This window comes from Numenius arquata, chromosome 2 (assembly GCF_964106895.1).
Source record: "Numenius arquata chromosome 2, bNumArq3.hap1.1, whole genome shotgun sequence".
NCBI classification, from domain to species: Eukaryota; Metazoa; Chordata; class Aves; order Charadriiformes; family Scolopacidae; genus Numenius; species Numenius arquata.
In genome coordinates, this window is record NC_133577.1 from 70,832,153 (window position 1) to 70,846,324 (window position 14,172).

General features: G+C 40.6%; 1 protein-coding gene across 1 annotated transcript in view; it reads left to right on the forward strand.

Moving 5' to 3' along the window:
- Window positions 1–14,172, forward strand: part of TBXAS1 (thromboxane A synthase 1) — a 233,858-nt gene that overhangs the window by 129,055 nt on the left and 90,631 nt on the right. Inside the window, exons 5-8 of the mRNA XM_074166688.1 lie at window positions 124–240; window positions 8,210–8,298; window positions 10,722–10,870; window positions 12,586–12,716. Coding sequence (XP_074022789.1) covers window positions 124–240; window positions 8,210–8,298; window positions 10,722–10,870; window positions 12,586–12,716 — 486 coding nt within the window. The remainder of the gene's footprint in view (window positions 1–123; window positions 241–8,209; window positions 8,299–10,721; window positions 10,871–12,585; window positions 12,717–14,172) is intronic.

The following is a 14,172-nucleotide window of genomic DNA, read 5'->3' on the forward strand; positions in this document are numbered from 1 at the left end:
AACCTCTCTCGTGGTGGGACAGCAGTGCAACACCATTCATAGCCAGTCTTTCCAAGTTCCAGAGTCTTGAGTAGCTCTAGTTGCATTTGTCTGAAAACTAAATCATGTTTTCTTTTGTCTTAGAAGCCGAACTTGATTTCCAAGCCAATGCTTGACAGCATCCTTTGTCTTCGTGATGAGAGATGGAAGTACGTCCGGAGCCTCCTGGCCCCAGCCTTCAGCGATACCAAACTGAAAGAGGTAAGATATAGGCTATATTGCATTCCTAATTTAGAAGATATAATAGTTTTCTTTCCTGCAAGCACCTACTTTATATAGCTCTAGATTAAGAACAGGTAAAAAACTGCTACTTTGTGCCAGGTTATTTAGACCTGAAGAACATGTGCAGTTGAGCATACATATAGTGTGGTCCAGGTCAGAGATTGGTGAAAATCAGAATAGCTCATCTGAGAATATGATCATCTGTCTTTATATAAAACAGTTTGTCCATAAAAGTGTAGCAAACTCAAAAAGGAGCCTTACACCTTCCTTTCCCCGGCCCTGTTAGGAGTAAGCTAAAGTACAGGAAAGGTTATTGCTCCCAGTTGGAACATAGCTTTTCGTGATTTGCAGAGTCAGCAGCTCTCACGTTAACACAGGAACTGCTGTCAGTCTATTTTCATTTCTCCATCTCCTTCCCCCCTCCTCCTTTTATTCTTTAATCCTTTCATATAATAAAATAAGTCACTGGAACAGAATGTCATTGCCAGATAAATACCTCTGACTGAAAATAAATGTCTCCATGCTGACCTGCTGCTAATTTACTATGAATGTCTCACCATTTACTTAGCTATGGGAACCCATTACCGGGTACCAAAGTCCTATTCCAGTGGCACGATATCTCTTAATTAAACACAGATAAATGATTGACTGCCTAAAGTCATCTTTCAAGGGGGAAGGGGGCGGGGAGGGGGGGGAAACAACAACCACCACCAAAAACCACCTCTTCCTTTCTGTATTTTATTCTGAAAGCGAGCCATGCCTCACTCTGGTGCCCAGTCCTGGGTTGTAAAATTTTCCACTGGGCAGACGCTTGTGTTGTTTTGACATGCCGCTGTCGAAATCCACAGTAACATCTAAATGTGTCTGGCTCTCCCAGCTCTATAGACAGCGGTCGCTTAGCAACACCGGCTGTCACCTCCTTATTATGGTAAATTCTAATTGGCCGCCAGCCTGGCGGAGATGCTGATTAATCACGACTGACAACGCTATTGGTTATGCGCCCCGACATTTGCTCTGTCACCAGTTCCATCGCGAAATTTTAGCAAGGCTAAGGATGCTTAAATATGCAAACGATTAGTTGCTCATGGCATTGTGGGGAGAGGAGAGTTTTGCATTTTCCTGGTGGAAATTAATCTGCCTTACTGCAGGTAAAGCCACACTCCCCTCAGTTTGCGGAGAGCCACCTCTGCCAGCACAAGCCGAGCAGACTTGACGGAGGAGAGTGGTGAGGGCGAGCAGGTGGAGGACCTGGGCATCACGCTTTGGGGCTAGGCAGGCATGGGTTTGCAGGGTTTGACCAATTAAACCGAGGTAGGAGAAGTCATGGTGCTCACTGTGCACTGCTTGGTGGTGGAGCTGCAACGCTGGAGGAGAGTAGTGGTAGGAAGTAAAATGGAGAGCTGGCTAGTGCATGGTAGCTGTCTTACAAGCAAAAACTGAGGTCTTTATTTTTAGCCTGATAATCGGCTTTTCCTATGCTGCCTCTTCCAAACTCTGTGGAAGGGGTGTGATTGTGAGGGTGACCTTGAAATGGTCACTTTCTCCTCCCAGTCTACAGAAAGTGCGAAAACGAGAGTGGGGAATGTCTCTGAAAGGCCCAACTTTGTTCCTCTTTCCCATATCTTCACCAGAAAACCGTCTGTCCTACACAGAGAGACACTTGCAGTAAGTCCATGTGAGATTAAGAACCTCTTTTGGATGGATGCACTCCTCAGCTTTGCATTTCATTTTCTATCCAAATACATGAATGGTCCTGGGATTTGAAGTTAATGCAACTTAAGTCCTTGCCCATGTGCTTCTCTTGCTGTTGCTTAATTTAGAAGGCATACCAACACTTCTCAAAGGAAATCAATGCTCATTAATTATGATCTCACTTTTTAACTCTCCCATATTTAGTACTCTCTCAGAACATCTATAGCACCATGGAAATAAAAATACCATGTTCGAGTATTGGCCATACTGCAGAGTATTCAGAGTTATGTAGAAGACATCCTGTTTATAATAAACTCTTCCTCTTTACCTCAAAGGAGTTACAAATAAGCTAGTTTTGGTACTGATTTATTGCATAAGAACCTGGATATGTTGTTTTATACATATTTGTAAATACTAGTGGACACATTCCTCATTTCTTCCCTAAAGATATTGATTCCTTTGCCACAGAGATCTGAACTCTGACAAAACCCCACACCAAAGTCTTCCTCTCTGTTTACTCTGGATGTCTGCATGGCCTTCGTTTCCCTATGCAAACTCCCCAGTGATGCTGGAGAGACTGCAGACCTCCCAAGATAGCTTTGGAGAGTGGTTCCCCTCGAGCACCACAGTCCTTAGTCCCAGTCTGAACATCGACTTGTCTGTCCAGATGCTCTGAGAGAACAGGGAGCTATTATCCTGTGACAGAGCAATAAATGTTAACAATTCCTTGTGCTCCCCGTAGCAATCACTTCAGATAAAAGATGCACAGGGGGATGGGGAGTTGAGCACAGGTTCCTGATATCTCCATTTCAGAAACACAAGAATCTACTACCAGGCTAAAGGAGAGCTTCGGCACTAGCAATAACAAGAAGACACTTTGACCTGGCTGCTGGAGGACAAAACCCAAGACAGAGCTAACGTATGTTGCAAAGGTTTGACTGTGATGCCCCACAGAGGCATCTAGCTGCTGTGGCTGGGTACAGGGGTGTACTTTGCCCTTGTCTCTCCACGGAAGCGGTGTAGTGTCACTGAGAAGTTCACTATACTTGAGGAATTTCCCCTTAGTTTGGCAAAAATCTCCAAGAGCCAATCACCAAATGAGGAAAAGTTGATCCCAGAAATTTTGAAGTTTGCAAAGGTACAAGCGATTAACTGAGGCTAGAGGTTATAGAGCTGTTGGGCAGTCAGGGCAGTGATTGCTGCTTATATGCAGAGAGTTTTTCCCCTAAGATTTTTCAAGATTTTCTAGCATCTTCTCCAGCTTTCTCTTTCTGTCTCTTTAACTTCTTTTTAAAGCCGTGCACTATTTCACTGTTGCTTTTATGAATTTATATATGTTGTGTGCTCTCCCTTTTTAATTTTCTTTTTCTAATGAGTATGTAAAGATGAGTAAAGCAGTCCACTCCACTGAAGGAAGGTTTGGCTCCAGATAACATTAAATTCAAATACTATAGTGGTGAGCATAGCATAAATCAATGGACTTGTAAGCTTGATCCTGCAGTAAGATTTGGTAGCATCCAACATGAGATGCCACTTGAGTTAGTAGCTGATCTTATAATAAGCTCTTTCCAGTGACACCCCTGAATGGACCTCGTAGTGCCATTACTATGGGAGCCCTAAGAACAAGAAATGAGAGATAGGAGGCAGGAGACCCAAGAAGTTTCACTTCCAGCTCTGCCATTGACTGCCTGTGGGTGACCTGGCAGAAACTACTTAAATTCTCTGTGCAGAAACTACTTTTTTCTGTTAAATCGGAATAATACTGACCACTGAAAGTTGATCCAAGATGTAATTCATGAAGAATTGGTGAAATAAAATACCTGGAGGCCCTTAAGTAAAAGGTGCATTTCCTGATGTTCCTGTCATGCTCTTCTCGGTTATTATGTATTGAAACAAGGTGATATATTAGTGATCTTGCTTTACCAATCTTGATTCCCTATTTAGTATTTCTTATTTTGTTCCTCTTCTTCTTGCCGTGGTGCCTGTGATGATCCTGCAGTTCTGGACCCCTTGTCAGACTTGATAAATAGCTTTGCTTTCTTTTACAGCCAACACCAGCAGAAAACCTATTGATTTTTATTTATTCTGATGGTGCTGCAGTAGTCTTGTCATCTCCTATCAGTATGCCGGTAATCCTCTCCTCCATTAACCAACCATTAAAACAAAACAGAATGGAAAAATTAAAGAAGAGTCCACAGCATAATGTAGCATTATCCTAAATAACCTGCAAAGTGGAGTTTGTGTTAAGGCATTTTCTTTCAAACGAACGGAAACACAAAGCAGAACTTGTAATAACATAGCAGAACAGTGCAGGAAGTCCTCCAGTGTCACTCTCAGGCATGTAGGTCTTCCAGGTCCCACTAGGACATAAGATCTGACAGACCAACCGTTGAGGTTTCCTTGATTTGCTCTTACTCTGCTTGTGTGCGTTGATCAGAGGCATTTTGGAAGGGTCTCTGGAAATTGCTAAAGCACGTGTGCTCACTTGAGACAAAGCAAATCACTAACGTGATCACTAAGCTGATATGTGAAATGTGTATATCCTTGACACACAAGTCAGTGTCTGGTTGAGTTGCTCACTTTGTTAAGTTGTGCCCATGAATAGCAGGGCCCCACTGTAAGATGATGGAAACAAATCCTCCCGCAAACACCTTCCAGACACTCCGCTCTTTTCTTGGTTTTAGTCAGGGACTTGAAATCTGATACAGAAGCAATTTTTACGTTAAGGATCTATCTTTTTTCCTTCTCCCTCCTTTATATCTCATCCCATTTGTGGGATGAGAGGCCCAACACAACTTCTGCATACTGTATGTGAACAGTAAAGTCTCCAGTATGTCTGTCTACAGTGAATATGATCCAGACTTCTATATTATAGTTTGGGTGCTAACAAGTAATAGTGAATACTGATGACCACATCTAACTAGAGGAACGTGACTCTGATGCCTTTGAACAGCGCAAACGTCCCCATGCACTGTGCGTATGCAGAATCAGAAACTAATTGTTGTTATGTGCCAAATAGCATATTGGCAGGATTTATATGGCAAAGCCCCTGGCATCATGAAAACCCTAACCCCAAATGCTCTTCTTTGGCAGAAAGCAAGAAATTTGGACTCTGGGCTACTCTTGCTATTAGATAACTGGCAGATCAAATATTTACAGGGACCATATTGTTTAGATTTTTCTTCATCCTGTTACTCTCAGCCAATCTGAACACAGAGCAGCTGGGGTTTGTTTACCCACCAAGAACTGAATCTCATGCAGGTTATGCAGCTTTTATGTTCTGACTGGCAAATGAGAATGTATAGGAAGTTAGTGATACCCAAGGCAGTGCAGATCAACATGTCTGTTCTGTGCCAGTTTTCAAAGTTTGGTATAGTTCACCTCCCCCAACACAACTTTATTTTTCTTGACAATTGAACAAAGTGTTTAAAGTGTTAAGAGACTTGAGAATGTTTCAGTCTGTGGTCTTTTTAGTTAGCAATCTTGGACTAATTTATGTCCCTCAGGGGAATAAAAGCCCAAACCCAGGATTCCTAAGTAGATATCCCCCATAGCTTTTATATGCAAATAATTGCATGACTCTATCCTATCACACTAACAATAAATCAAATCCATGTGCCCCCCTCCCCATTTTCCTGGTTAGATTTACTAATAAAAATATTTTGTGGCTAGAAATGAATTGCAATGGTATTTTGAAAGGCTGGTGGAATGTGGAAAGTGCAGAGGTGCTGTGAGATGCCCTGGCCAGGCATACATGCCCTTGCCATCTCTGCCAGCTGTTGGAAAGCAATAGCAACCAGCTGGGTGGTTGCAGGTCTAGTGGTGTGATGAAGAATAAAAGAGAAAATAAGGCAATAAAAGAAAAATCTGAAATGATCGCCATCTGTTTAGGAAACATCATACCTGTTAAAATACGGATTTTCATTTTGTTCTCCTTGACTGGTTCAGTTCATTGGAGGGGCTGGACCCAGAGTTTATAAAGCATTTCACCCTGATTCAATCTGTTGAACAGAAATATGTTAATTTTGTTGAACCATTTGAGAAGAAGCTCACTGCAGGGGACCTTCTTTAGAAAGCCAAAAGGGGAAGAAAACTGCCACATAACGTGGTGTTCACCTCTCAAATGCACACCAACTACTTTTACTGAACACTAATGTGGTTTCAGAATTGTCTTGTGAGGCTATGGTGAAGCCCAAATCACCCAAATCAATCTGGCTTTGAACTGAAACAGCGACAACCTGCTCTGTCCCATGTAGGTACCAGGACCCCAAGAGCAGCTAGACACATTCTTGACTCAGACTTCTGCCTTTGGAAAACATATTGGATGCTCCCACGTTGGCCTTTTGACTGTGTATAGTCTTGCCCATGTGTTAGGATGGCAGTGTGCCTGTGCACAAAGTGTTATGCCAGTTTCACAGAGATAGAAGTGCCAAGCAAAATGGACTTGGCTGGGCAGGCTGTATAGCTCTCAGAGTGTGCCGAGAGGCTGCAGTAAGTCTTTTTTGGTAACAAGAATGGCAGAGGAGTAGGACAAGTCTGTTCTCGTGTTTGACGACATCCGTATGCTGAAGGAGGTTGTTCAGGAAGGAAAGGCAGGTTTCTGTGTGTGTGTCTGCTGATGCTTGATATAATTGTTGAGGCAAGACTGTGGTGTTAAATTGTAGGCTATAGGGTCTCTCGGCAGTCTATATGGAGAAAAAGCCATAGCAGATAATGCCTTTAGGGTCATGGCTGAATTCTTGCTACACCCTTTCTCTGCCCCCCTAGTAGGTGTAATCAAGGCAAGTGCCTGATGCCTCTCATGTGTAAAAACTTAAAGAGAGAGAGAGACTTCAATGAGGTCTTGACGGTTGCCTATGTCATGGTTTCCGTGAAGCGGTAAAGGGGAGACTATTGCACTGTTAGCTAAACTAGGCTGCGGGTAAGTCTGGCCTGACCATCATGTGTCAGTGACTGGAAGAACCATTAGCTGAAAAAATTCATGTGAATGTCCATTTAATGGCACCACCTCTCCAGAAATCCCTTTCCTCAGGTAGCAATAGCAGTTTGCCTGCAGCAACTTGTAGTGGTATACATGGTGCTTTTCTAATGTACGTGTTTGTTATGGTTTGAGGAACCCACAACAATTTAAGGTTGTTTAGGCAATTATTCTATCACCCAACGACCCCTCCCTACCCAGGAAGGGAATTGGGAAAAAACAAGGAAACATGAGGACTGAAATATAAACAGATTTAATAGAATAAGACTAGATAATTAACATTAATAACACTAAAGAACCAATATTGATATATAAAATATACAAGGATTGTACTCGGCCCATTCTATCAGCTGGAAGCTGTGCACTTCCAGCAGTGGACAGCAAATGTCAGACACTGTGAGTGCTACAGCTTTGGGAGGAAGAGAAGACCTCAGGGGTCCAGCACCAGGGCAGGAAGTTCTCAGGATTGCAGCCATCATAGGAGAGAGGGAACTCCTCAGCAAACTTTCTAATTTATATTGAGTGTGATGTTCATGGTATGAAATAGTCCTGTTGGGCAGCTTGGGTCAAGTGCCCAGATCTCGCTCCTCCTTGTCCCCACACCTGGCTAGTACGAAAATGCTGAGAACTTGAAACCTACATGCCACAGCTGGCTGTAAAGTAAATATTTTCACAAATTCAGACACTAGAGTCGTCTAAAAGTACAGTTTTCCCAAGCATTAGAAGACACTTTACTGAAAAGTAAAATTACTGAAAGAGAAATTAGTCCTGTGTCACTCAAATCAGGACAATGTTAAATGCCTCAAACTGAGAGACAGCAGGATGGAAATGCTGGGGCTCTGATGCTAATATCTTTACAGGACTTTGGGACTATGGAAAATATTATTCTTTCTGCCCTGGAGCGTATGTAACCTAAATGTAATGTACTGTAAATATGAATTGTGATAAATTATCAGTTGGAATAGGGAATGATTAAAAAGAGAGGGGGATGACTTTGATTGACCACTCTTGCATAGGTGGGCAAGAACAAAAGGTCAGGTAAGTGACAGGGCCTCTTGTGTTTAGGCCCAGAGCTGGAGAAGGGCATCCCTATAAAGTGTAGGTTTATTTTTAGCAGACAGTCCCAACATTTCATCTTACCTGTGCAAAAGTGCCTGACCACATCTGCAGAGGATCCTGAGAGCTCCCTCCCATCTACTGGATAAAACTATTTCAGAATAATTGATTATTTTTTTTTACATTTTAATGTTTTTCACAGTACAATGTGTTCCTTTCTAGATGACACCGCTAGTAAACCAGGCCTGTGACGTCCTGCTGTGCAACTTGAAAGTCTATGCAGATTCTGGCAAAGCTTTTGATATCCAGAGGTATGTTCAACATGCCAGAAATTAGTAGCAGATTTAAACAAAACAAAAAAAAAAAGTCAATAGCAGCAGTTATTCTAAATATGTGCTTGCTGTATAAAAGAAGATTTTTTTCCTCCTTCATTTTTATAAGTGGAGATCATAGCTTAATAGAGGATGTATCTGATAGATGCCTTTTCTTCCTAGGGGCAGCCATTGCATACTTGAAAAGTAATTTTGGAAAAACATCTAATGTATTTCTAGCTGTTGTTTAATGAAGTTTTAACAGCGGGAAGCAGAAAGGAAAGCTGCATCAGTCCCTGTCCAGTCTGCTCTCCACAGTCTGCCAATAATGTATAAATACAGGAATTGATCTAGTATCAAATCCCTCTAGCCCATCACCCTTGCTTTTTTTTTATATGAGTTTTTTTGAACACTTAATCATTCTCACCACATTCCTCCTAACCCCCTCTAATGGCATGATAGCCTCTTGTGAAACGACAGGGTCAGTACTCCAGATGAGAATGCACCATTGATTTATAAAATGACACAAATACTTTCCATACTGTGCTTTTCCCATTTGTTATGTATTTAATATCCTATTATCTTTTTTGTTTCTCTTTCATCAGAGGTCTTCAGTGAACTGTTCACAACACTGGCTAGGCCCTTCTCTCAGCAGATGCATTTCTTCTAGAACCCTGCATGGCATATGAGTAGTTCAAACACATTCTTTCTAATAGATACTATTTTGCGTACACTTCATTTGCTAGGTTGGCCAGTGCCTTCTGAAGTTCTTTGTGATTTCCCCCAAACCGGAGCAGTGCAAATAATAATTTGTTTCATGTAAAGAAATAGATATTTAGCAACAATTCACCATCTATTTTCAATTACATACAGAAGTGTATATGTGTGCACAGAGATCTCTTTATTAAACATCTGAAGAGATGCTATGAAACCTTGAGATACATTACGCTTAGCCTAGTGCTCTGATGAAAATTGACCTTTTGAGTCCTTCCAGGCTTTTTCCTTTTTTCCATTAGTACTTTTTCTTTGCCTGGTCTTTTAGCTATTGATCCACGATAGGGTTTCACCTCTGAAGAGGCACTTTGGAAAAGACCTTTTGAAAGTAGAAATGAATGATCTTGACCATCTCAGAGTATGGTCTTCCAGTTGTTTTATCATACTACCATTTCAGCAGGTTTGGCATATAAAAATGTGATTCTCATTGCACTGCAGTTTCCCAGATTTTGCTTGGGAGCTATTCTTGGGGTGTAAATACCCTAACTGCAGCCTCCTGTTGACTTGTACTTTAGTTGTCTTATGGTATTTTGTGTTTCACCAACAACTCAAAATTTAGTTCTTAAGCTTTTTCAGTACCTTGAAGAAGTGGATATTTGAGTGCTTCTGAAATTATTGTTTCATTGCAGTGTCCCCTCTTAACATTTCAACTTCTAATAAAGCTTTTGTGTGTGTGTGTCTAAGAGTTGAACGCTGAAAGAAGTTACGTAGCTTTTCAGTACTGTTACTATCTTCCAAATCTGCTCTGGTGTCATGAGAATGACAATGCCCAAAGATCACAATATATATACAGGTTGTACTGGGCCTGAATGCTGTCCTTCTCTTAATGCATGCTCATTCAGGTTAAAACACCAGAGAATTTTATATTAGTCTTTTGCAAGGGAACCTAGAAGAACAGTGACTGCAAACTTGACCACAGATTAGAAGAATCACATTTCTAGGGTATTTTACATTCTCAGTCCATTTATCTCAAAACTAAATATAGCTGCTAATGCCTATTAGAAATAAAGATGGTGAGACAACCGGGTAGATGGTCAGGTATGCAGGGAGAGACTCAGTACGTTCTGAATTTTCTAGATCATGGTCAACAGATCATTTGTAGTTCTCAAAGCATCTGCTGCTCCTCTGCAGAGATACAGATTTCACATGGTGTCAGTTCCTCTTGTTTTTGACCATGATTTTACATTAGAAAAGAAGACAGAGGAAATCCTTAAAAGGGGAATTTTACTTAAGCACTTCTTAACACTGAGAGTGTAGGTTAGACTGGTAGTAGATGTGGCCTCTGCAGTTTAAAATGAGAAAGGAATGATCTCCTATTAGGATGCATGCTAAGAAAATGCTTATGAATCTCTGACTTGTTGCGTTTGATTTCTAGGTAATAATAAATGAAATTGTTTATTTTTTATAAATTTTTAGTGGAATTATTGAGCTATATGAAAATGTGTTTGCTTTGTAGGTGGAGAGAAGGTGATCATTATTAAGCACCACCATTTGTCAGAATTGTGGGAACATCTATTGGCAAAGCTCAAATCTGAAAGCAAAAAGAAAATCAGAGGCAAAAATTAATGTTATTTGATGTTTGTAAAAGCAAGATGTTAATGGATATGTAATCTGTAGCTAATGATTTATCATTCTTTAACTCAATGCAGGTGTTACAATTGCTTTACCTTGGATGTCGTTGGTAGCGTAGCTTTTGGTACGGAGGTGGATTCTCAGAAGAATCCTGATGACCCCTTTGTTAAGAATTGCAGAACATTCTTTGAAATGTCTTTGTTTAAGCCCCTCCTCATTCTAATCCGTGAGTATAGTCTACTTTTGTTTACTTCTTTATGGTAATTTTCTAGAAGTCACTCTCAAACTCCAAAACATGCTGAAGCAGGAAGATGTATAGCAGGCTTTCTTTCGGAGGTGTTCAGAATGCAACCTACAGGTCAACTATACCCTTGAGGTTTCCACCATATGCTCTACAGCTCTTGTCACCATTAATGCAACTTCCTCCAGAAACTGAAAGTCTGGGAAGACAATGCTCCAGGCTGATCTGCGTGGAAGGTTTCTGGGACCTGTAGTTTCTATGGTATCTCTTTTAACTGTAGAAACTTTTAACTTCTGCATTGAAACAGAATAGCTGCCCTTCCCTGAGGGTAAAGTTTTTGTGTACTCAGTTTGCATGGTAAAGATTGAGATCCCACCCATAAACAACAGTGGGCTAATAACCCACTAAAGAAAAGAGGTGAAGAAGTATAAGCAGATAGTATATTATACTTTATATTTTACTTTTTATTTTATTTGAATAGCAGCAGCAGCCTGGCTGATGGCTAGAAAGGATAAAGATGATAAGTTCTAGCACAGGCTGTGATTAAGGGAACGCATTTATTTTCAGGTGAATAGATAGGGAATACAAGAATGGGGTATAAAGCCATTTAGTTCTAGGGCATGAAAGCTAAGGCTTCACAGCGTTGGTGGCATTGTTAATGCAAGGATAGTGAGAATTGTAGCTGAGGAAGCCACAGCATAATTGAGGCTGCTGAGGTTTTACCAACTTGCTATCTAGACCTGCTCACAGTAGCGTCAGGTGGCACAGTGGCAAAGTTTCCTGTGCCCATCTGATCCTGCTGGCATTACAGATTGCACCTGTACTAGCAGTACATGAACAGTTTCCTTCTGGAGTTGTGTATCCAAAATGTCCTGGGGTTAATGTTTAACCTGATTGCAAAGTGTGAATTGTGACTGATTTCTGAAAAAACAGAAATGTGCCCCTGTATGTCTAAGACAATGTCCTTCACTAAAGAAAGTTTCTGTAGGGTTTGGGGTTGGATTCCTTGGTCGATCTTTCTGCTGGTACGTTATGTGGCCTGAATTTCCACACTGTGTTGCCCTGTTGGCAACACAGGTTTTTTCCAATGGATCATTTGTTGGTCTTAAATTGTCCATAAGTTAACAAGGCATTTATTAAGATGCAAGACTTCACTCAGGTTTCTAGTTCCTGACTATCAAGGCTATGGACTGGAGACCATCCTTGTGATAACATCCCACTTCCAGAGTCTGTGGCCTGTTTAGAGAAGCAAAATAAAATAGCAAACCAATATCCTGAATATCGGAGAACTGTAAGTGAGAAAATGACTACTACACAATTTCATGGATCAGTGCCATAAGCTGCTAGGCTAGTTCAAGATCCCCACCTTCTGTATGTAAGTAGGCAGGGAAAATAATTCTCCCCTTTGTTGTGGTGGCTCTGTGGCATCAAGAAGCTGAACTGAAATCCTGAAGCATTGTGGAAGCAAGCTTGGAGGGCAGCTGTCTGGCAGGGCAGTCATGGCCAACATGGAATTTCTAAAGAAAATCCTTTATCAGCGTACAGGGGTGGAAGAAGAAGAGGGAGAGAGAAAGGAAAAAGCAGGTTTCACAGAAGTAGCACATCCCATTTGATGAATTTTATAATATTAATGAAAGGAGGGGGATATAATATGCTTTTACAGTCTGATTCTGTGTTTTCTTCTTTAAAATCTCTTACAGTTTCTTTCCCATTCATAATGATTCCATTGCTCCGGATTTTGCCAAACAAGAAACAAAAGGAACTGAATGGATTTTTTATCCAAACCATAAAAAATGCAATTGTCTTCAGAGACCAGCAAGATGCAGCTGAGGTAAGGCCATTTCTGTGATAAATATATGGATAAGCAAATGTTTTGAGGAAAATAAAACCTGGAAGTGGCATAAGCTTCAGTTGAAAAAGGAAACTTGGTCTGTTTGAACATTCAAAGCAATTTAGTGAAGATTTTATTCATTTTTAGCTTTAGGTACCATCAACCAGGCTTGGTATTGATGAAGAATTGTTAATGTATTACAAGAAAGACTGCTTCTGATAGTTTTTCTGTTTGAATAAGGATGCACAAAATGTTACATCTGGGATGACTTTCTAACCCAGTTTCTAGACCGAGAAGGAAGGCTTCACCCTGTAGAATTTTTTTTGCATCTTGAAGTCAGGTATTTTGTCTATGCTACTTTTCCTTAATGACCAGAAAAAGGGGAGCCCCGCTAAGTGTTTCAACCCAGTCATCTAGCAGCTAGTAGGTTTTACATAGTCCTGTGACAGTTCCTACTGCTTTGGAGAAGGGAAAGAATCTGAATGTCTGGTTAAGAGCAGACACTCGACATTGAGATGGCTAAAGAGAAAGGTAATAAATTCTAACTGAAGGATGCAAACTAATGAGTATGTATTATTACCAAATTGTTTGTGACCCATGTATTTCTCATCTGGACATACAGCAGTTCTAGGATTTTTTGTTTTGTTTTAATCATTTTATGAAGTATCTGAAAGCACATGAATTTTTATGAAAGTCTTCTATTTTTGATATAAGAAGCATTTGGAACATAGGTACATGCTTCATTTCTGTGATAAAAACGTTCTTTAGGTCTACATGTCCTTTTGGACCATTCTTTACTGCAGACTGCACGTAATATCCCTAAAAATATGTTAACCACTTAATTATGGATGTGTAGGGAGAAACAAATATCAATGAGAATTCCATTTTAAAGGTAACTGTGACAAGTTTTGCATAACAATTGACATGAAACACACTACAACATACACATTAAGAAGCTGCTAATATTGAAATATAAGAGATGTTTCTTACCACTTTGAGACGAGCAATTCTGAGGGGGTAACAGCACAGGTGAGAATGGATCTTCTCAGCTTTTTCTCACATCTTAGCCCCACAGCTGTCAACTTTCAGGAAAAAAACAGATTTCAGTTTACCCTACATTATATCCAGAACACATTTAAAAATCAAATTGATTTTCAAAGATACTGAAGCTCTTTGCTGTGTTGCACGTTCTGCTCTTTTTCTTTGACTTTTTCTGCAGTGAAGTCTCACTTCTGTATTTGTTGTGCTTTGTCACCACATGCTGCTTGTTTTTCCTCTAACCCATCTTTATGAGTCTTTGCCCTCACTTGCCTTTAGGTCTGTGTTTCCATCCTTCTTTACATGCAAAAGGTTGTAAGTACCACTGACTGGCTGCAAACAATTCATGATTCATAAACATGCTTCTTGGCCCAGGCTGAGTGCTGGAGGAATATTTTCTAACAGGGTGGTGTATTTA